The sequence below is a fragment of the Takifugu rubripes genome, chromosome 6 (genome assembly GCF_901000725.2).
Source record: "Takifugu rubripes chromosome 6, fTakRub1.2, whole genome shotgun sequence".
In the NCBI taxonomy this organism is placed as follows: Eukaryota; Metazoa; Chordata; class Actinopteri; order Tetraodontiformes; family Tetraodontidae; genus Takifugu; species Takifugu rubripes.
In genome coordinates this window covers 7,285,942-7,308,757 of record NC_042290.1, presented here as the reverse complement: position 1 = coordinate 7,308,757, position 22,816 = coordinate 7,285,942, and the positions used below count along the sequence as shown (strand labels likewise).

Genomic DNA, 22,816 nt, shown 5'->3' with positions numbered 1-22,816 from the left:
GACTTTACAGAGTTTGTTCTGGGCTGACTCCAGAGTTCTAAAGGGGGCAGCCCTTGTCAAATGAAGATCATTGATTTTCAGCAGGAAGTAAATGTCGTGCTGGATTCTGAGGAGGTGTTTATAATCTGAACTTTCTTTTTTCCCCTTAGAAAAAGAGCCAGACTGGGCAGCTTCCAGTGTCTGAATAGTTTCTTTCTTACTGCAGTCACTAATAAACTGACTGATATTCCCATAGTACATCCTAGTGATAAGGAAAGCTTCTTTTAAAGGGCAGAAACCTCATACAGACCCTGGCTGTAGGCGTCAGATAATTGTCACCAGAGCTTGAAACCCTTACATGGTTTCAAGATGTCTGTGTAGTTTCTCAATCATCCAGGTCATCATTATCCAAGGTTTCTGTGTCAACTGGACCGTTCTTTTTTGAAGACATTTCACCTTCTATCCAGAAGGCTTCTTCAGTTCTGATCTCGTTTGGGACAGAGCTTGAAAATAGCCGTTGTGGACTATTAGCATGCTAACGATCTGGGTGGTCACCTGGGAGTCATTGGTAGGGTCGTTCACCCAGTTTCAGTTGGTGTGTCTCCCCTTTGTCTGCTGGATCACAAGGTGGTGAGTCACCAGGTCTCCTGAAATGGTGTGAACATTTGGTTTGTTGTTGGAAGGAGTGGAGGACTGCATTGCATGTGGGTAATAGGAAGTGCCTCAGCCCACCACCTCTGTTTAGGACGGTTTTTCCAATTTGACATGGATGGCTTCCTTGTCACCCCTCTCAAACTAGCAATCTTCTCTGGCCAGTACCCGTACTTGGCTGTCCTCAAAGGAGTGCCCCCTCTCCTTTAGGTGTAAGTGGACTGCTGAGTCCTGACCTGAAGAGGTGGCACGTCTGTGTTGTGCCAGGTGACCACCCAGATCATTAGCATGCTGATGGTCCACAAGAGCTATATTCAAGTTCTGTCCCCAGTGAGTTCAGAACTGAAGAAGCCTTCTGGATAGAAGGCACAATGTCTTCAAAAGAAGAGAAACAGTCCAGTTAACACAGAAAACTACCTTGGATGTACATGGTTAATCAGTGGCCACTACTTTAACACTTTTCACCTATAATAGCGTTAATCTGTCATCTACTGACCCTTAATTATCCCCATAAATTAGCCAAAGTCCACAGCAACTTTTGAGGATGGAAAGCGTCCCTTTAAAAAGCAGATCAGATGGACCCTTTCTCTAGCTGGCTCTTTTTTTATGACTCTATTAAAAATTATTACCGCAAACATTTTGCTCTGACAGCCATTAATAATTCACTATGGTGGCAGTAACTATATTCACATAGTTCTTCATTAGCTTTTATTGGTCTGTCATTCCAGTCTCATGCAGCAGAATGTTTTTGAATGTTTTATGTGTTGCAATGCTTTGTACTGTTGTCTGATCCATCTGGGTCACCGGCGTGTGTGGTGGTGGTGGGGGGGGGGGGCATTCCTGTTTTCCTTTGCCTCTCCAAACAAAGCAAAGCTGTCTCTGGAGGGAATGCAGGCAAATGCTGGGATGATAAACACAGCAGTAGGATGTGGGGGGTACACACGGCACCGGACAGATCGGGTATGGGGAAGATTAGAAAGAAATAGAGGGAGTTAGGCTGCTTGGGGGGACGAAAGAAAACATACCGAGGATGGGAGACGGGATGGGGGAGGTGGGAAATGCAAAAATGCCCAGCGGTTCTTCTGGTAAGAAATTGGGGTCATGTCTCTCTGACAAAAGCATGCTAACAGTTGTTCTACAGCTGCTTATTTGCACCATCAGAAAAACATAACATCCTGTTTAAAATGTGAAACACTTAAAGTATCAGTCTTTCTTTTACTAGTCTCCATCCCCCTCCATCAGATTATTGGCAGCCATGTGAGACGTTTCTTTGATGCTGACGTGACTGCACTCATTTTTTACACTTGGTAACCACAAAAATCACTTTGAATAAATCCACTTTAAATGTCTCTGTCTGTTGGAAAGGTTTAGTCTGAGTCCAGGCGAGAGCAGCTGTGGTGTTGCTGTCTGACTCACGATGGAGTTCTACAACTTCCAGACGTTAGACCAAACAGAACGTTTACAGTTGTCTGTGCAGTCAGCAGCTGGGCTTTGACTTCTGTCATTTCTGTAACTACACTGGAACCAACTTTTTTGTTTTTAGTGGCTTTGTAAAAACGCAACGCACTCGAAGCCTTTTTTGAGACTACTGCAGTGTTGACATAAACATGCGGTGTGCTCTCGTAAAAGGAGAACCCAATACCAATTTTATGCTGCTTTTTAATGTAAGGTGTTTTTGTTTTTGTTTTTTTCCCGGCAAATGAAAGTGAAATGACCTCAGGTTCTGAGTAAACAATTCATTAGATAGCTGCAGAGATGAGAAATGCATAGCTGCACAATATTTTGGTAAATTCTCAAGTTTGACTTAATGAGAGATTCGATTGTGATGTTTAAATGGGTAACAAACCAATCAAAGTGGGCTGGTAGCAAGAGCTGTGCAGTGACATTTTCGGAGTGCTGCTGAGGTGCCCTTGCACAGGCCAAAAGCTCAGTGTGCCTGTCAAGGGCAGCTGCCTCGCTCCAAAACCTCATACGTGTGTTCGTGTAACTGCTGCAAACACAGCAAGTTCCCCTTGGAATGTTTCTATGACTTTCATGCTGTTTCCACCTTGTAGATGAGATTTTTCTTAGAGTAAAAGTGTTTCCCTGTCTTTTTTTTTTTTTTTTTTAGTGTTTGTGTGATTGGGGGGGGGTCCATTATTGTCTAGATGATGAGAAAATAATCCAGGGTGTTCTTCTACACCTCAAGGAATGACATTCATTTATCCTGCACGGAGGCATGGGAAATTAAACCTATCCCCCATTGTTTTCCATCTCCCTGTAATGCAATAATAGCCCTTTCTTTTCCTCGTCCCTGTCTTTGCTCCTGGGCCCTGAACTGCCACCCTACAGTATTTGTCTCTCACTTAACAAGCAGTGCTCTAACTATAATGGGTCTGTCAGTGATTCCATTTAAAGTTAATCGCACGCGTCTGCATTTTCCACAGGGAAGGCGTTCGAGATTACGTACGTGAGGCTGAAATTCTACACCAGCCGGCCAGAGAGTTTCGCCATCTACAAGCGCACCCAGGAGGAAGGACCCTGGCTGCCTTACCAGTATTACAGTGCTTCGTGCAAGAAGACCTATGGGAAGCAGGCAAATGCTTACATCCGCCCAGGAGACGACGAGAGAAGTGCCCTTTGCACGGACGAGTTCAGCGACATCTCTCCCCTCACTGGAGGAAACGTGGCGTTCTCCACTCTGGAGGGACGGCCCAGCGCGTACAACTTCGACCAAAGCTTGTTGCTGCAGGTGACGACTACCGACTGTAGAGACCGTTCGTATATACATATGCAAACAAATTACAGCTGTGCACATACACAAGCCTGAAGCTACTTTTAAAGCAGTGGTGGGGAGAATGTAACGGTATGTTTAACTCTGATTAACATTGATGAAGCTTCGAGAGGGCTGTGCTGAATTAATGGGGGCCGCCTGAAAGAGCCAAGGAGTGGTGGGTATAGGAAAGCGGGGCTAAAAAAAGTAAATAAGCACTCAATTCAGCCCTTGCCTTTTCCTTTGACGAGCCTGTGAATAAACATGTCCTTTCCCAGCTTCCCCACTCCAACACCTAGGGTTGCTGCTTTTTTTCCTGGCTATAAAGAAACTCCATTAAGCTGTATTTATATGGATGCATTGCTTACAACATTGGACAAAAACATACTGTCAAATTAGCGAATTGGGGTGAGGAGTCAGAACATCATACTCCAAAGCAATAACAAAGCTGCTGTTTATGAGAGGATGACATCCAGTAGCAGACCAACAGATCTGGAAGTTGCAGTCACATTTGTGAGGGTTTTAGGTGCCAGAAAAGGTTCAGGTTCTCACTCTGTGGTTCCACCTGTTCCTCTTCCCAAGCGCAGTCAAACTCGGAAAGTAGTCGATGCAATTTCCTTTAAATCTCAATGGATAATTCAGCAAAAATTGCTGGACGTGATTTTTGGAGCGGCATGAGATGGTGCTTCATAAATGAATGCAAACGACCGCTAAATGGAAGCTGTTTCTTGGGCATCGGAGGCTGAGCTGAGAGCACACAAACTCCAAGAAACATTCACTACCCAGTCCCGACCTGCGGCCAGAGGTTGGGTGGTTGGTCAATGCTGTTGTCAGCAGGCTTCCATCAGCCTCATTACTACCTGATTTCTGATCTACCTGTGTATTTAATGGTGCAGGAGGAAATTAAGCCTTCATGCATGTGTGTGGAACTATGTATGTACCCATGTGGGTTGCCTCTAGGTATATCCACAGACTTAAACTTGTGCATTAGCTTCACTGAATTTGATGGTGTCCACGCCCCATTCGAGGGTTTGTTCCTGTTAGGACAGGCTCCAGCTCACCTTTGATCAATAAATAATAAAATGGCCGAATACTGTGGTATGCATAGTGGAACGTTGGCACACTGTGGTTTAATTTATACCCAAGTGCTTGTCACTGGAGGTGAATAATATATTGTACACTGTGGAATGTCTTTGTGCTTTTTGTCTTCAACAATACAGCTGCAGGCAGGACCTTACAGTGGAACAGAAGCTTTCACAATTATCATCCAATAAGAGCTGGTAGATGCTAGAGTGCTAAATTGATAAATATTGACTAGAATTGAAGTTGAGTCTAATAGTTGCCCATTAATGACAGATCAGGCTGTTTAATTTGCCTTCATTAGATGGAGCAGTGCTGCTGCGATCCATTCAAGCCTCCACATCTGTGTGTCTGCACACTTACTTTAAATCTTTAACCTCACACCTCCGCTGCACTGTTGCCCAACCTGACCCCCACCCACATGCTTTCTGTGCCAGATGCTGTCTCCCCACAAAACCTCCCCTCTCATCAACCTCTGCACGCTGAGTGCTGTGACATCCCTGGGAACCTCCTACGGAGTAGAAAGAAGCTCGCCTTCCTCTTGACTGATCCCATTTTAAATTGGGAAAAGAAGGTGCGCCAAGCTTTAAAAGCCACCCCCCCCCCCCCCCCTTCCCCATCATCTCTCCTCACAGGGACCACTCACATCCGCAACGGGTGAAAATAGAAATTAGCATTCCATTTCTGTATTCTACTCTGCAGAGGAGAGCTCAGTCCACCAAACCTGCCAGAAGGATTTGGTCCGTCAACAACAGAACCGCCACCAACCAGTATCTTACCATTCTCTATAACTAACCAATGTGGCTTTTGACCTGAATTTAAACGTCACGTATCAGAGGTTTTAGGATGAAACATTAAACTGATCAACTGGTACCGAACACATGACTGCCAGGCCTTACCATTGTGACTGTTGTTTAAATACAGTGTAAAAACCAGGTATACAAAGGAGGGACATTAACCCAGGCTTCTGCCAGAGGGGATATGAAATTAAGTAAGCGCATACAGCCTTATGTTTTTTTAAATTCAACATCACAAACCTTTTTCTGTCAGTTTGGGGAAACTGCGGGTTTTAGTGATGTTTCTGGGAGAAGTACTTCAAGGCTAATGTGTCCCACGTGTGATTGCCGTCACAATAACATCAAGGATGCATCGGTGTTGCAAAAAATCCCAGAGGGAGAGCACAATGTTCTCATTTTCCCATGAAGTAAACACTCCGTAGGACTGGCGGTCTGACTTTGGCACTCTGGAGTCCTAGTTTTGCACAGACGAGTCGTACCTATGACCTGCCCTAACCTCGCTAGGTTTGTTACCAATGAAGGGGCCTATAACAATGTATTGTCAGGCTGTCTTATGGTACAGTACATTTACACCTTAAAGGGTCAGTCAGCCATTGGTTTGAGCATCAAGAATGTTTGGTAGTGGCAAGGAAAACTCCCTGTTAATAGGAAGAAACCTTGAGCAGGACCAAGCGAGTCAGCAGAAGCCATTTTTGCCTTTAATGTCTGCCACTCAAACACCGAATGATGGGCATTTTTTTGTTTTTCTTTTGGTGAGGAAACAATTGGAAGCAGTGGGATAAAAGATTAGTTGAGCCGACTTGTCGGAAAAGAATTTCAGTTGTTTGCCTTCATATTGGTAAGTCATTTGCAATAATTGAGTTGCATTATTTGTTCAGGGATAAAAAATGCCAAACAAGACTGCATCATTCATTGTGCGCTGGATGAGCAATATTTATGGCCATCCATGCATTATTTGTCAACCACTGGTGCCTCCTATCAGGGGGTGCTGTGTTTCAGAAGTCCATCCCAGCAGTCACCTGGCAAAAGACAGAAATGCACTCTGGATGGGTCATGGGGCTTCCCAGGCCACACACCTTTCACTCACACACTCGCACCTCGGGGCAATTCAGAATCTCCGAACATCTGAGGAGAGCCCAGAGGAGCTGGGGAAAACCCACGCAGGCATGGGCAGAATATGCAAACGCAACAGACATGAAAAACCTGAATTTGTGTATCTTTACTATATGTTTTGAAGTACCTATATTGAGCACATCAATAGAAGCTAAAATTTCAATCGAATAGTAAATCCCTCATAACGCCCTTTCCTTCACACCACCTCTCACTTTTGGCTTTGCCTCATCGCATTAGAATAAAATGCAATCTCTCCCACCATCATTTTCATCAGATCCCATCTTGGGCTGCAGTTTGAGGCTGATGGAACAGGTGGGTGTATTGACAAATGCCAAAGATGTATCAGCACTCTAGAAAAGGGGTTGTTTTTTTTGTTCCCTCTACACAGTTGATCGCAAAAGAAAAATGTTATTTTCTTTAATAGCGTCATGCGTTTCCCGCTCGGCTGTAAGGAAATAAAAACAGGGAGTGCTCAACAATTGTTGGTTTGTAAATGATATTTAATTTTGGCCAGCGTACGGTAATCAGTATTATTGCCACACTCGGTGCATGCCTAGATATGTGCACATGGAGCTTATTTCTCTTGGATGCAGGATTTTAGGCTGCTGGGGATTTCCCTTTCACTGGTTCTTGCTATTCCATGCTTGGGGCAGCTGAAATGGCATTACTATCATGTCCATTTTGTTTTCATGTAGCAATGTATTTCCCATCATCCCTTGGTCTTGTAGTTGTGGTGTTGAGACACCCTGAGCATTTATTCCACTTTTGTCATGTGCACTTAAAATCCAAGTCCTGAGTCAGGCATATTTTGTCTTTTGTGCATATTTTAGGCTAGAAACCATCAAAAAGACTTTTCAAATTGCACATCATAATCTGCCTTCAAAGTGTTTTATTCACACGTGTCACATTTATCAGTTGGTTTTTCATGCAGAAAAATGAGGGTGGGCTATTTGTGTCAGGGGTGAAAACCACTCTTTCCACAGAGTATAAAATGATCCTCCCCGCGGCCTGCTGTGTGTTCTCTGTGCATATGGCTCACACAGAGCCATGCATATTGCATGAGACTTAAACGGGACGTGCATCCTGCCTGTTTTATTAGCATTTTAATCCCTCCTGCAATTGTGTATCTGTCTGGCAAGTGCCTGGTTTGAAGATGTTTCATATGCTTCACCTGCTGCTTTTTAAGCGCTTTCTTATAATACTCAGAGGTCAGGGGAAAATTAGACTGGATATAAAGTGGCAACACTTAAATGCACAGTTGTTTGTCATGTAAATGGAATAGAACCACGGGGTTCTCTTTCATATCAGCCATCCAGTGTGTTTTTGTCTGCCCATATTTTAATGTGGAACAAAAACACCCATTTATGGTATTTTAGATGGTTCTTGAGCTGCTTTCAAATGGGTTCCTATTTATGAAGCCTTCTCTTCCCAATAATCAAACAGAAGATCAAAGCTGTGGTGCAAATTGAATTTGTTCAGTCATCAGTTAAAACAGGTTGTGGGTCTTCTCTGCCACCGGTCCGTTCCCGCTCTCCCTGTGGCGCTGAAAAGCCGTGTGGCAAATTTGGGCTCCGGTGCCTGAATGACAATGAATACGATGTCACGGGGGGGTCGCTGTACATATTGAGGGCACAGAACTTCACCAATTAAATTAAAAAGAACTTATTAACTGCAGGCGGTGACAGTCGCTCAAGCCTAAAGCTGGAAGGTGGAAAAAACAGGAAAATTGGTGCAAAGGGAAGAGATGGGAGGGATTTGGGAGAGGAAGGTGAAAGTCCTACAAAAGCTGTGTTAAAGTTTGAGAGTGGCCTGATTCCTTACATGCTTGTTTGATCACTGACGGGCTCATTGCCACTCTTGTCGACATCCACGTCGGCGTCGCTCCAGTATCCCGAGCCAAAATTCCAAGCAAATGAGAATCGGAGTTAATTAAGCTTTTGCTGCAGTTTGCACAAATATTAAGTAATGGGCTGACTGCTAATTAACCCGGAGAAACTGCTCCCTTTCAGCACAGCAAAGTGATATTTGCAGCTATGTCTACTTTTTTTTTCATATACAATTAGTATTGTCCTATCAAGCATAACTAATGACATATTTTTCCTCGTCGGTGATGAATGGGAGGGAGCGGCGTGCCTGGCTTTGTGGGTAAGAGTTTAGAAATGCTAACAATGCCTTTAGAATGTTGCAACAGCTGTATTTGTTAAAGCGGAAATGCAGAATAATGAGAACCTCAACGCGCCGTATGAAACGGTCGAGATTTGATCAACGCTACCAAACCATTTTGTCTCAACTTTGGAGACCGAGGAAGGCTTCAGATCCAAGAAATAATTTAATACAGCTCAAGCAACTCGGATAATTAAATTCTTTATCTTCATTTTCTTTAATTGTCTCAATTAGCCAGAATTTGACCTTCATCTACGACTCCACATCATAGTTTGGAAAAATCGCGTTGAAGGAGAAATTCGGTTTTCTCAGCAGCGACTACATCGGGGGGGTGTCATTCGGTATCGTCCAAATCCCATTACAGAGTTGTGCGGTGTCAAGTAGGAGCAAAGTCAAGGATGGGGACAACGTCACGCCAGCCAACTCTGTTCAATCCTGGAACACTGTAGGTACAATTGGTACAAAAAAGCAGCTCCTCGATGGATAGTCGAGGCAAATGGCTTGTCTGAAGTGCACTCTAGCTAGCTGAGAGAACAGAACAATGTGGGAAGAGAGGAACGTCGGGGTCTGAGTGACCAGCTAGCCATTTCTAAATGATAGATTTAGCTTCTCTACTGCAGTTAGTACATGGGTAATTCAAGCCTAATCCCCAATAGTCTTCAGCAGTGTGTTAAACTAATGTGACACAAGCCCGGTAGCCGTGGCAACACCTTTCATGCAAGGGTTAAATTAATCGGTAACATGTGCAGCTTATTGACAACAGATGTTCCAATAAGGAGCGGTGACCTCGGGGCACCACAGGGGTATGTCTCTGGGAGCCACACACATGGACCTCATAGGGGCTCCTGGAGCATGAGAACCTTTGCTGTGGAGCAGCGCAGAAGTGGCAGATATGATAGAACAGTCCCCAGACATTAGATATGTTCAGCTTATGATGGCTCTGATCTAGCCAAAAGTACAACCAATTTTTTTTTTTAGTAATGTACTATATCATTGAAGAGGGTCCCAGACGGCCCAACAGCGAGTTTTGTTGTCAAGAGTCAAAGTAGCAAAAACTGTCATATGTACACATTTTTTTTTCTGATGTGGAGCACTAAAAAATAATTCTTTATGCTATGTAGCCTGAAGTCTAGCTTTGTTTAATTCAACGTATGCAAAGAGCACTCACCACTTTCTGCTCCTCTTCACAATGAGCTGCAGAAAACTCTGATACATACAGAATTTGCCTGATGCTAAACAACCTCATGGAGAGGGAAAAAAAAATGTTCACATTTCTTGCGTTATCAAAGCAGCCATGTTTGTATATTAATGCTGAAGCATCCCGCAATGCCCTGGGCTATCCATATTCAAAATGACCCTTCCTCTCTCCCCATGTCTCAGCAACCTTAGTCTTTTTATGATGCGTATCTACATGTTATGAGTAGTACGAGCCACATTTGATATGTTGCAACACTAAGGATGGAATTCCCCTCCTTTTTTTTTTGTCCACTGCCCACTTTATTTTTTCCCCCGATAGCCGTGTTTCAAAGCAACCACCTGGGAGAAGCTTCAGAATGTAAAACATAGCAGGTTTTTCTTTCAGCCATCCCAGTCAAAAAGCTGACAGAAGGTTCCTCTCCAGCTGTTTGTTTTAAAGGTGGTTCTGTTCACTGTCAAAAGGATCTTTTAGCTTTTATTTCCCTCCCCGCTATTGCAGGTTCTGAGCCTGCTTTCCCCCAGCATGCGTTCTCCTTTCTCCACTTCCTTCACCCACTCTTGCTTCATCGCAGCAGTGAAAGTTTAATATTTAGATTGTACTCCAGTCGGGTTTTCTTTTTTAAAAGCCTCCATTTCTGTGTTCCTTGCTATTCCAGTGATAATTTTAGTTTTCTTAGCACCGTCATTGGCATATCAAGCCCATCTCCTGCCCTTGATCCATAAACCCTCCCACTTCTCATCTTCTGTCAGCTTTTGCTGTCTAATCTATCATCACTCTTCTCCAAATCACTTCAAAATCAAGCCCATTTTATGCTCCTCTTACTCCCCATCTGCCTCCTTGAGTGGCAGCGGCTCAGACGTTTCCTCCACCTGCTGACTCTCCTTCATTCCACTTTCAGTAAGTAGGTGAACGTGGACGGGTTGGTGAATCCCTCCCATGCTGTTGGGCCTCATCACCACCATGTTTTTTTTTTTTTTTTTCTTGTTCCCAGGAATGGGTGACGGCAACTGACCTCCTCATCTCCCTGGACAGGCTCAACACCTTCGGGGACGAGTTCTTCAAGGACCCCAAAGTGTTGCGCTCCTACTTCTATGGCATCTCTGATTTCTCGGTGGGGGGCAGGTAAGAGCTAGCCAGAAAGCTATGCCACCTGAGTTGAGGCTGACGGGTTGAAGGCATACGCGGTCGTGCCCAGGTTGATTGCAGACCCCCAGAGAAGAAATGGGAAAAGTCAAGCTGATTTTTATTTCAGCAAAAGAAGTCGAAGGCAACACAAAACTGACATTCTGCTTTGGCTGTCATGGCGCCTTAAAATGGAAATGAGAAAACCGGCAACGGAGTGTTGCGGTTCAAAAACGCTCTTCCTTTCATTGTCTTGTAAATACAAAACGGAGCGTTTTTGAGAATGGGTGCTGCAGGCAACTGAGCTCGCGCAAGTAGGATGAAAGTGCCCCTACGTGTACACGTCTGGCTCTTTACCACCACCTGCTGACCTGGCATGTGTACACCTGCCATTGTTTACACATGCCAGTATGTTGATACCGCCTCTGTATGGGGAGCTGCTTAGCTATGGAGTCAGAAAATGTGTAAATGGGGTTGTAAACACATCTAATTACCACCTAATGTGGAGCCTCATCGATCCTCAACCCTATTACTTGGGTTCTTTATTGCAATGTGCCTTGAATTCTCTCAGATCCTGTTAAAAAAGGCGGCGACTGGTCATGAGTGCTGCCTGTTCATCACACATTGTCAACTCAGAAAAAAGCAGGTGGCAGGTAAAGACAAATCACTCGGATAATGGGACAAGATCGCAATATCTCATCACTCCACATCGCTGCCTCAGCTGTTGTAACTGGCGTGTGATTCCATCGGCTGGAATCTTTCTAACGTAATCCAGGAACGGCTCACTGATCCAGCTCATCACCTCTGTTCCAGGAAAACATCAACAATTGAGTTCTGACAATGATGTGACTGAAGTAATTAGGAGGGACTGGACGCACAAAGACCGGAAGCCATAAAAAAATCAAGCAGCAGCAACAGAGTCGACTTTAGAGCATCGACAGGAGGAAAGCTAAATAAATCCATCAATTCTGCGTCCGGGGAAACGTGCAGTATGAAGGTGTGGGCGGTTAAAAACTAAGTCACAGTAGGATCCTGATTCTTTTCCAAACACTTTGTTGTCAAGCCGTCGCCCTTTTTGCCATCAGATTAGCGCCAACGTCAACCTTCCTCAGGTTTGTAATCCCGAGTAATGAGACGGGACACGGTGTCAAGGACCGGGCTGTGGACAGGAGCGGACAACTCGATGGTTCAGCTGAAGCCTTCAGAAAGAACACAAATATGATCTGACACCTGTCACAAACGCTTAGCGTCACTGCGGCACCGTGGCGGATTAGCCGTAAACGCTACACATGCCTTTGCACCTCAGCGCTATCTGGGACCTTTGGCTCAGCTCATGCTGCATAGATCTGTGGGCAACATGTGACCTGTTGACCGCGCGTGCCACGTGTCCATTTGTGGACCTCGTCTTGGCAATGTACTCATGAAATCCAGAGTTAGAGGAGGCAAACATCCCATAATTCTCTGTTCACTGTCTTCTTAAATTGCCGACTCGACCAGAAGCTATTAAACGCAGACGGGTGCAGCGTGCACGCGTCAGGGGAAATCGGCTATCACATCAGATTTAATGCGGCGATTTGAATATTCAACTATGCATATTAGTTTTACAGTAAGTCCACAGTTGATGTGTCCCAAATGGGAAAGAAAAGCACATCATCTACGATCTAATGCAAGATTTACACCTGAGAAGTAGACTGAGAAGACACGTGTGCGTGGAACCAGCCTTTCCAGCGTCTCTGCCTCCCTCAGGTGTAAGTGCAACGGCCACGCTAGCGAGTGCTCCGAGGGCGAGCAGGGGAGGCTGCTCTGCGTCTGCCAGCATCATACAGCGGGGGACGACTGCCAGAGATGTCACCCCTTCTACCAGGACAGACCCTGGGCCAGGGCCACCGGGGACTCCGCCAACGAGTGCCTGAGTGAGTAGCTGCCACGACCAAAACACCACCTCCAGCGACGAGGTTGAGCTCACTGCATAAAATCCATCAGGGAACATCAAACTTGCTGAAACTCTGATCTGCCGTCAAAGGACGGACAGATGAATCCATCAGTTGGAGGTCTGAACCCATCCTGTCGTGGTGAACGCTATTTACGCTCATTAGAGCAGAAGCGGCTTTAGAACATTCATATATATTTTTTTTCTTTAACTTTCTGTATACATTTATATACATTTCAAACTTGTTCTAAAAGAATAAGATCTAAATATGCAGAGTTCAGACCCATTTCTGGGTCTGTGGGGGCTTTGAGGTTAATTATAAATCTTTGAAGGACCAAACAACATCAAGCGTGGCCCATAAGCAATCTGCTTTTAATTACCGCTGCTCCCGATAGGAGGCAGATGGTGTTTTATATAGAATAGTGTACTCCACTTAATCAATGGACTGTATTAGTGGATCAAAACATGGCACATGAAAGTGATGCAGAGTGGGGAAACGTATGTGATGATACAGATGAGTATATGTAAATAGTTGGACCCGAGCGGTAGCAACAGTGTTGTGCGTTAGTGCTCTCGGAACAGCATGAACGGCAACAGCAGGTGGCAAATTAGAGCTTTTATGAACGTCGGCGTGTATTTCAAACCTGTTCTGTGGGTTCAGTTTCTATCCAAGCCCGCCATCAGTCCAGATTGATGATGGCATGTGCAGGTTAAGTGTTCACGGATATTAACTGGCGACGTCCAAGTTGACAGACTAATGTTTCATTTGCTTTTTAATTGAATTGGGAGGATTATCTACCCTGTTTTAGTCAAACGTTTAATATTTGAAAATGAATAAAACCACTATAATACACAGGGGCGGCTTTATAGAGACCCATAGATGTGATTCCATAGAAAGAGCCTTCCGGAGTATACTGTATATTGCAGCAGAGTCAAAGAACCTGGAATATTCTGATAATATAGCTGCTTTCAGCCGAGAAATGATAAGCAATTTAAAAATGTTGTGGGCTCAGATAAAAGACTCTATATCTCTCTTTTTGTTGTTTATGGCGCCTTTATCACAACGGCCCCATTTAAGCCTAAACACACTGATATACAAGCGTTCCGCTTCCTCACGGGCCGGCCTCTTATCACCACTGCTGCTCTATTGTCTTGGCTGGTTACACAAGTCATTTTTCCACCAAATTAGATGTAAAAATGAGTAATTACTGCGCCTGCAGGGATCACGGTCCCGGTTGTATTCCCCAAACAGTGGTAGGAAGTGATCCATTCACACATGCAAGGTTCCACTTCCTCTTTAGACTTCCAGGCCAGTGCGTCCTGCTGTTGGAATTGATTAAACGTACAGGAAGCATCAGGATTCCCCAAAGCATTTGCATTTTTTTTTTTTTTCCCCCCCGCCCCAGTTGATTCTTTCTACATTCCAGTAAACGCCAAGCTGCGCCATGTTCCAGCGGTCCCGTGAGTGCCGGAGCTTATCACAAGCGCTCTGACAGGGCTTGTGTGCAGCGTTTCAGAACTGAAGCGCCCCTCAGCACCCCCACCCACCCCAGGGAATACCAATTTTAAAGAGACGCTGCGGCAGGAGCGCACGCAGCCAAATTTTACTGACCTGCTGTTTCCGAATCGTGTTTCCCTTCACAGAACAGACAGAACACAAAGCAGTCTGCGAGTGTTAACGTCAGGGCTTTTACCCCCAGAAGCTGCAGGAACACTTGCTCCAGCAGACGCCAGCTCCAAAGACCGGAAATACTGGTCCAAAAAAAACTGGGACGCAAACCCAAAGTTTAGGTTTGAGTCATGTGACAACATATTGAGCTGTGAGGGTGAAAAGGTGAAAATCTTAACCAAGATAAGTGACAAATACTCATTAACTCGGGGGTGGGGGGGCTTTTCAAGGGCCCACTCGCTGCAGTCAGGTCTGTAATCCATCGGTACAAACAAGGCAGACTTATTATGGTCTGTATAGTTACTGTCCAGTGCAAAAAGGGTTCTATTCCTACACATTTGTGTTGAAAACTTTGTTTATCCTGTACAAGCAACAGCCTGACTGGGTCAGACGTAATAACCGCGGAGGACTGAATGAAGACGGATGGCTCGTGTCCACTTCCTGCCTCTGGACAGAAAATATCGGACTTAAAACCAACCAATTCTGCCCCTTCGCTGCGATGCTGGTGACGGAGTTCTGTTGTGATGTGCAGTCGCTCCGTGCTAACGAGCGCAGCCTCGTCGCTAGCGCGCAAAGCCTTGGCTGTGCTATTTGGCCTGGTTTCACTGGAGCGTGTGGCTCAGAGCACGTAGGTGGGCAGATTAAACGTGCTTGTTCAAACAGTCGGGGGGCTTGAAGATGTTTAGAAAGCACTGAAAAAACAACTTGAGGGATTTGCTCCACCACGCTGCGTAGCGGGCATCGTCCCACACACTTTACCTGGATCACAAACAACACTTTTAGCGTGCTTATTAGCGCCCGTCTACCGGTTTGACTCCATCTTACCCTGGACACAAGCCTCACAGGCGACTGGCGCCAGTATATCCGTTGTTAAGGCTCCAATGATGCGATGAGCGAAACGCTCGTGAGCGAAGGCCGCACCCACGCAAATTACTGCTCCTTGATTCATTACAAGACTCTGCTGGCAGAAATGCATCCATCACGCCTTGACATCCTCTGATCGAGTCAAAGACGGTGCTGCTGGAGACGGCGCTGCCACCCGGCCAACCCGCTCGCCAGACCAGCGGCGGCAGCGGGATTAAGATGGAGTGGATTGGAGATGACAAGTCGAGGCGGCCAGACGTGCTCGTGCTGCTGTTGCTCACCGGTGTCGACAGGAACTGAGTGGTGCCGCAGCACCTTTGCACACCCAGCATCAGGTTCTGTAAGACCCGTCTGAGCCCCGACCGCAGACCCAGGACTCATTATTTTTCTGTGGATGTGTTCTGAAGGCTTAAAATTTTAATGCCACATTCTTAATTTTATATTGTGTTCATACATGATGTTACAACGGTATATATTTGTTAGCCCCTCCAATAAGAAACCAGCATCCTGCTCATTTAGTCTGCATTTACACTGGTTTCATAACCGTCGACTCATTCAGTCATTCTAATTTCATGGACAAATATTAGTTCAATCCACAGCCGAATACTTTATCCCGTCTATATTTATAGAACAGGAAATAATCCCAGTTTATCTTCTAATACAAGGAGGTGGTCTTCTCCCTTAAACTAAGGTGAAATCTGCCGAGACTCTTTATTAATGAAGGCATAATCATTTGCTTATTGGCAGTACAATCATGAGTGATTCATAATAAAATGGGCAATTTGGCCAAACTCCTCCCCCAGGGTGACTGGTGAACTAAGGAGGGATTTGATGTGAGAGCTGCGATCGTTTATCACTTAAGCAAATTGCTCTTGTATAAACACGAATTACTGTTATCTAAGTGCCCCCTGACAGTAGATTGGCTCCTCATTTGGCCCCTGTGAAATGAGATTAGCAACGAAGCCTTTAAATTATCATCCAATCCCTCAATGCACAATCCCCTCCTTCCCCCTTCTGTCTATATCGGCCTTCTTATCCACATCTGCCCAATACTTTTTCTTTTTTTAATCTTCCCAGTCTGTAACTGCAGCGGAAGGTCGGACCAGTGTGTGTTTGACGCGGAGCAGTACCGGAGCACCGGCAGTGGGGGGCGCTGTTTGAGCTGCAGAGACCTCACGGACGGGCCCCACTGCGAGCGCTGCAGAGAGAACCACTACAGAACCTCTGCTGAGGAGCCCTGCCTGCCCTGCATCTGCAATATTAACGGTACTGGACACACACACCTCCTCACCTGTGAGGCCTCCATAATCCATGCAAATAAAATTATCCACAGAAATAGTAATTGAACTTATTTTATTTACAAATATGGGAAAACTGCCAAATAGGGTTTAGGGGAAATCTAGTGCCAGTGTTTTTAATCATGAACCATTCTGCATTATTTATCCCCCAGAACCTTGCCCGTGGGGTGAATTTCCAACTATTCATAATTCATACTAGCTTGATCGCTCATGTCCTGCACACCTCGCCCATATTATCCTCACCTCTGATTTACCAAATAACCCCCAGAGAGGTCATTATCCTCCCCCTCTGAACCTCATCAGTGGAGGTCCTGAGATTAAATATTTAATTTAAAAAAGCCTGTTCTTAAGTGAAGTGTGCATGTTCCAGGCTACAGCGCCATAGAGCAAACAAAAGGAACACTGAAGAAGGCACATGAGCTTTAACTTAACGGCGGCTCCGCGGAGGCTTCTGGAGTCCATTAACCTGACAGAACACCAGCAGATGCCATCAGCTTCCTATTCTCATCTTTCTCTCTTGTTTGTCAAACCTAGTGAGATTACTCTGTGCTAACATCTGGGAGCTGCGCAGCAACTCGATACCAGCTATGCTGTTAACCCTCCCACGTGAATAATGATATATCGAATGAGTTTAACACTTTATGGATTCTGAAGCCTCTTGATGGAGTTTTTTTTTGTTCTTTCCCCGATGTCACGTCCAGGTTCGGTGAGCCTGCAGTGTGATGCGGAGGGAAAGTGCGCGTGCCGAACTGGCGTGACAGGGGAGAAGTGTGACAAATGCGCGGCCGGCTTCCATTCGCTGGGGCCTGCCGGCTGCAGGTGAGGAACCCGCATAAAGACGGATGCTCCGACACGACGCATGATGAAAACTGCCTTCAAAAGTGACGTAGATGAGCAAAAGAAGGGCAAAGACGTGTTCCTGTGAAACAGAGCGTCTTAAAATGAAATAAACAGCTGCTGCGGTCACTCACTTCATAAATCTTCCCTGTTTTGCAGTTTCTTTTCCCATCAAAGGGGCCCGAGCCTGAATTTATCAAACTAGAAAGCAGCCGTAAACAAGCTGATTCTCATTTCTCTCTGACACCACTGTGAATTAGTGACTTCCTTATCAGCGTGTAACACACGGCGTCAAATATAGCATCAAAGTGCTAACAAGCGGCGCAACCCCAATGCTGTAATGTTTTCCCCAATTACAGCAAGCGCTGTGGGAGCAAATCTAATGGGATTAAATAAGGCCAGGTTTCAAAATGGGTTTGAAATCTACAGGCAATGGTGGTTTTTGTCTTGAGTTGTTTTAAGGTTAAAATGGCCGAAAAGAACCAAAATATTGCCGACTGTCCGGAAAATGCAGCGACCCATTCAAACGCTTTTTTTATTTCATTTTTCACCCTCCCTTCAGGAGCCAGAGCAGAGTGGATTCTGGTCCTTTGTCAAGGTTGCCAAATCGTTGCCATGGGAATGCTAATGTCACCAGGTTAATTGTGAAATCAAGTGTTTATTAGGAGCTTTGGGGTGGGGGGGGTCTCAGCTTTGCTAGTGTTGGAAGACAAAGATGTTACCTGGGATGAAATCAAGTAGAGTGGAAATCAAGTTTCCAAAAAAAGCAAACAGTTTATAAATGAAACTTTAGGAATCAGGCCAGATAACATTAATCCTCCACCTCCTTGTTTTGGGCTCCAATGCTGTTAATTAGGATGATTTCAGGACGACACCCGATGTTTTATTTACAGATAAACGTGGACGGGTTCATCGGTCTCGCACCTCATTATGTCCGGATGGATTTTGGTTTGGATGGGAACTTTTACAGTGGCTTTTGCGGCACCAGTTTAATATTATGGTGTGTGGGGAGGGGGGGTCATTAGCAGTCTGTTTCTGCTCTCACTGACTGGTTCAGGATGTCGGGGGAATGTAAATGTGTGGTGGTGCAGAACTGCATATCAACCATCGCTTCCTATCAATATTTGTTGATGTGCCCCCCACCCTCTTGAGTGGTATATTTAACAAGGAAAAAAAGCAGTGATTGGAGTGATTTACTGACCATAATATTTACTGACCAGATTTAGTATTCATATAAACAACATTTCTATTATGGTCACGTCTAACAAGCCAACGTGCGTGTATAGACACACACACACACACACACACAGATCTTGTTCTTGAAGTGAAATCAGTCTGTTGGGTTGAGGTGTGAATTACACAGACCGTTGGAGCAGAAACAAGCACGGATACCCCCCCCCCCCCCCCCATAATTGAATTATTTGTAATGGAGCCTCATTACAAACAAGACTGTTACAGTTCCGAACAGGAGTGATCAATCAGCGAAGGTGATCAAACGCTCTTCAACGCAGCAGAAGCCACACTCGCTGTTGTCAAGGATGCTGTTTAAGTCCATGTTTTGACTGGTTGTCCAGGAGACGGGGGGGGGGGAGGGAGAGGAGAGGAGGAGGAGGACCCTCCTTGTTGTAGTGTCCTTGAGCAAGACAACCGGCTGCCTGGCCATCTGTTACATCGGAGCGGCCGCTAACGGATGCTGTCGTCAGGGAGACGATCACATTTACCTACCCTTGTCGTGAAAGTTGGATAAAAAACAACAAAAAAAAAAAAAAAAGCCAGAGAGAACCCCCCCCCCCATTAGCCTCACCTGTCCAGCTTGTTCAGTGCACACAACTCTCACTGTCACATGTCTCGGTAGGCCATGTGAGTGTGACCCCAGCGGGAGTGTGGGCGACTGTTCCCCGTCAGACGGAGGATGCGACTGTAAGGCCAACGTGGAGGGACAAAGCTGCGGCAGGTCTGTGAAGCGCTGCTGGGGTAATTGTGCACGTTTCCCATATTTTTGTGAATCCCATATTTTCCTGTTCCTGTGCTCAAACGTAACAAAGGCATGAGGTCCAGGTCGTGCCTCTGCCTGATTTGTTTTTTACGTGCGCACGTTTCATGCTTTTACCAAAAGTGCTCCCAGTTGTTTTTCTCCAGATTTCACGGATCATTGAGCAGGGCCCCCCTCTCATGCACGGTGATATGTTCTAGCCCCGCTCTTGTTTATTCGCTACGCTAGCGCTTGTAGCTCGGGTCATTTTGGAGTCCCGTTCCCCGCGACAAGAAGGGACATCAAAGGTGGTGCCTCACGAGCGCGTGCATGTGCCCGTACAGGTGCAAGCCGGGATTCTACAACCTCCGAGGAGTCAACCCGGAAGGTTGCCAAGCGTGTTTCTGCTTCGGACATTCGCTGGCCTGCTCCTCCTCCAGTCACCATGTTGTGGCAAACATCACCTCTGACTTCCTGGAAGGTAAAACCCAACAAGACCAAGTGTCTTCCCTCTGGACCGCCATCCCTTGCACTCACATCATATCATCAGCGTTCCCATCTTGTTCAGAGAAAAGGAAAATCTGTCTTTTTCCTCCCCTCATCGCGGTTGGAGTCTCGAGGCGTTCATATAACCAAAACAAACGCCTGATAAATCGACCCAAAAATGAGATTCATGTCAGCATGAGGGAAATATTATTACCAAATACCTGCAGGTATTTATCAGTCATACACGTAGTTTTCCCTTCACGGCTCCTCTTGGTGTCCTTGCTGCTGCCTCTGTTCATTATTTTCACCAAAGACAAAAAAAAATCCCAGGATGGAGGGTGATTGGCAGTTTTCCCCCTCTTTTGCCTGCAGATCAGGACGGCTGGCTGGGAGAGTTCTTTGGCGGGCAGAGTTACCCCCTGCTGTGGAAGGAAGGTGAAGTCTACCTGCTGCCTCTTTCTGAGGATGACATTGGCTTTTACAAAGCTCCTGGTGAGTCGGGGGGGGGGGGGGGATTAGAGGTCATCTTTGATGACAAATGGGTGTCGGGCTATGGTTTGGTGTTCTGGCCTTTATCCTATTAGCTGAGAACTCCTACAGCTGTTGCTAATATGTAAATAATATTAGTGCCGGTGAAAAGTCCTCAATGTGTTTCTGTTGTCAGTCGAGAGATTAATCAGGCTCTTTGGCAGAAAGACGTGAAGCAGTTACTCTGACACAATTTCCTTCAATCCGCTATCGGAACCATTAGCAGATAAGGGAATAAGCTGGCCAAGCTACAGGACTTAGGGCCCGTTTCTATCAGCCGCCCCGCCACCGAAGGCCTGACGGAATTGGATGTCTCGGCCATGCTGGAGAGGCAACAGAGTGAAAATTGGCTTGGCTTCTTCTTGTGCCGGCTAAGTCGGTTCCAGACATCAACTCGCAGCCCCTCCAGCTCCAGCACAGTCCACAGCCAGAGGAGGTGGGGGGGGAGGAGAAGGAGCAATCCCATTAACTCCGCATCCTGGAGGTTTTTAATGCCCAGTTCGCACAATCACAGAGAACAACTCTATTTGGAGGGAGCTTTTTTTAGACGGTTAAAAGCCTGCGAGGACGGAGGGGTGACGGAGCCTGGTCAGTCTCAGCTTGTGAAATATCATCGCTCACGCGCACCAGTGCCTTTCTGATGCAGAAGAACAGGGCACCTGTGATTTTGATTCGTAGATGAGGCTTTTTGATGCTTCCTCCTCCTTCCGTGCTAAGTAGTGTTCTCTGGAGGCCACCACACAGCCGGCCCGGCTGGCCGAGAGCCGCTTTGTGGCCGTCTGCTTATCTGCTCCATGCAGCACTTGTTTATGTTGTTCCTCCACATAATAAATTCACAAATCTACTGGCTGCCACCCCTTTAATGATCTCACCCCCCCCCCCCCCCCCCCTCTTTCGCAGCAGTTACTTTAAAGATTATGAGAGTTACAGACGCTTTGGCAGTGCCCGACTCTCTTTACTTTTAATTTCTATTTCTGCTGAAATCCCTCTGCTGTGTTCGCCACCAAAGTGAGACGGTAATTCTGAGTGACAAGTCCATGCTGAATATTAGAAAGATACATGCTTTCTAAAAGCATGTATTTCCTGTGTTTTTTTTTCTGCAACTGTATTTGCCGCCGTCGTCCAGTTCCTGCGACAGCTGTCAGGATTCACTCACCCGGGCACTTTATTTATTTAATTTTAATTGAATTAAGTTGAGAGACATCTGAGGAGCTCAGCCAGCTCCAGAAATATCAAAATACTGAGGGCCAAATGTTGTAAATGAATCTCTGAATTCCCAGTAACAATCAGCCCAGTATGACCACTTGTAACCGCCTGATCCTGGAAAACGAAACGGTCGGAGTCCCCGCGGAGACCCGGCAGGCTGAACGCTGCGGTGTGGCTGCCATGAATAATCACGGACCAACGTGACTCGCTACCCCGAACGGACGCTTTGACCTCCCTCCAACCACCGTGGTTGCCACTTGAATTCGCTGGACGGTAACTGCGGCTCACTTGGCTCGCGCTGGGGGGGGCTCATCTAACAGGAGTCCTTACAACCATCTGTTGAGGGACTCGCCACGTTGATCCTGTTCATATCATGCGACACAGGCCGACCTGCTAAGCCCGAAGCAACGGCGTGGCTGAAAGAAAGATGGAATTTTTAATGAAATTTCCTCTCCAGAAGGCAGAGGAGCATATGGCTGCTTTGTGGTGAGGCGGAAAAAAGACGGTGAGCCGAGATCTAGGAGAGCAGCTCCAGGACGGTTGTCACTTTGATTCAAGCTTCGGATTTGTCTAAAAGCTCTAAAGTGCTACCTGCACCCAGATCTGCATGTACTGCCGCCTGGCGTCCTCATCAGAGGGATGGGGGGGGGGGGGGGGAAGATGGCTGGCAGAGAGCTGAGAGCAGAGCAAGAAGCAGATTTCTTACAAATGCAGTCTAGCAATGAGACTTTTGAAAAAGGTCACTTTAAAGGTCATTTAAAGCGTTCTGGGGCCTTGAAGCCACAGTGTGATGAGCACATTGTGAAGCTCTTGTGGGAACTAGATGTTCTACCTGCGGTAAACGCTTGGCAGGAACCTTTCAGATAAATAGACAGACAGACACCCTTCAAATATCACTTTCTGACATGGTTGGAGGCACCGGGAAACACACGTCTCACGGGAAGGAGGTCGCAGGTTCGAATCCCCTGAGGGCCAGGGGCATTTGCATGCACTCTGGCTTCCTCCAAATACTCCAGACATTTATGAAATGGGTAAATCCCTGTTGCTCCATCAGTCACATCAAAATTGTTTTCAAGGCACGCTGCCTGTGAGAACATATCTTATTCATTCCTCACATGCTTTCTTATGCGGGGGTGGCAGCAGAGATATATGGAAGGTTTGCATTTTAAAT

At 46.1% G+C, this 22,816-nt stretch overlaps 1 protein-coding gene across 3 annotated transcripts in view; it reads left to right on the top strand.

Moving 5' to 3' along the window:
* The window catches only part of lamc3 (laminin, gamma 3), a 55,003-nt gene that overhangs the window by 4,642 nt on the left and 27,545 nt on the right, over positions 1-22,816 (top strand). The window contains exons 2-10 of one of the 3 annotated variants that reach the window (XM_011604701.2): positions 3,057-3,361; positions 4,900-5,036; positions 10,725-10,855; positions 12,602-12,768; positions 16,396-16,584; positions 17,318-17,435; positions 19,309-19,407; positions 19,770-19,906; positions 20,284-20,403. In XM_011604701.2, coding sequence (XP_011603003.2) covers positions 3,057-3,361; positions 4,900-5,036; positions 10,725-10,855; positions 12,602-12,768; positions 16,396-16,584; positions 17,318-17,435; positions 19,309-19,407; positions 19,770-19,906; positions 20,284-20,403 — 1,403 coding nt within the window. The remainder of the gene's footprint in view (positions 1-3,056; positions 3,362-4,899; positions 5,037-10,724; positions 10,856-12,601; positions 12,769-16,395; positions 16,585-17,317; positions 17,436-19,308; positions 19,408-19,769; positions 19,907-20,283; positions 20,404-22,816) is intronic. The other 2 variants (XM_029837049.1, XM_029837050.1) reach the window with 2 other exon arrangements.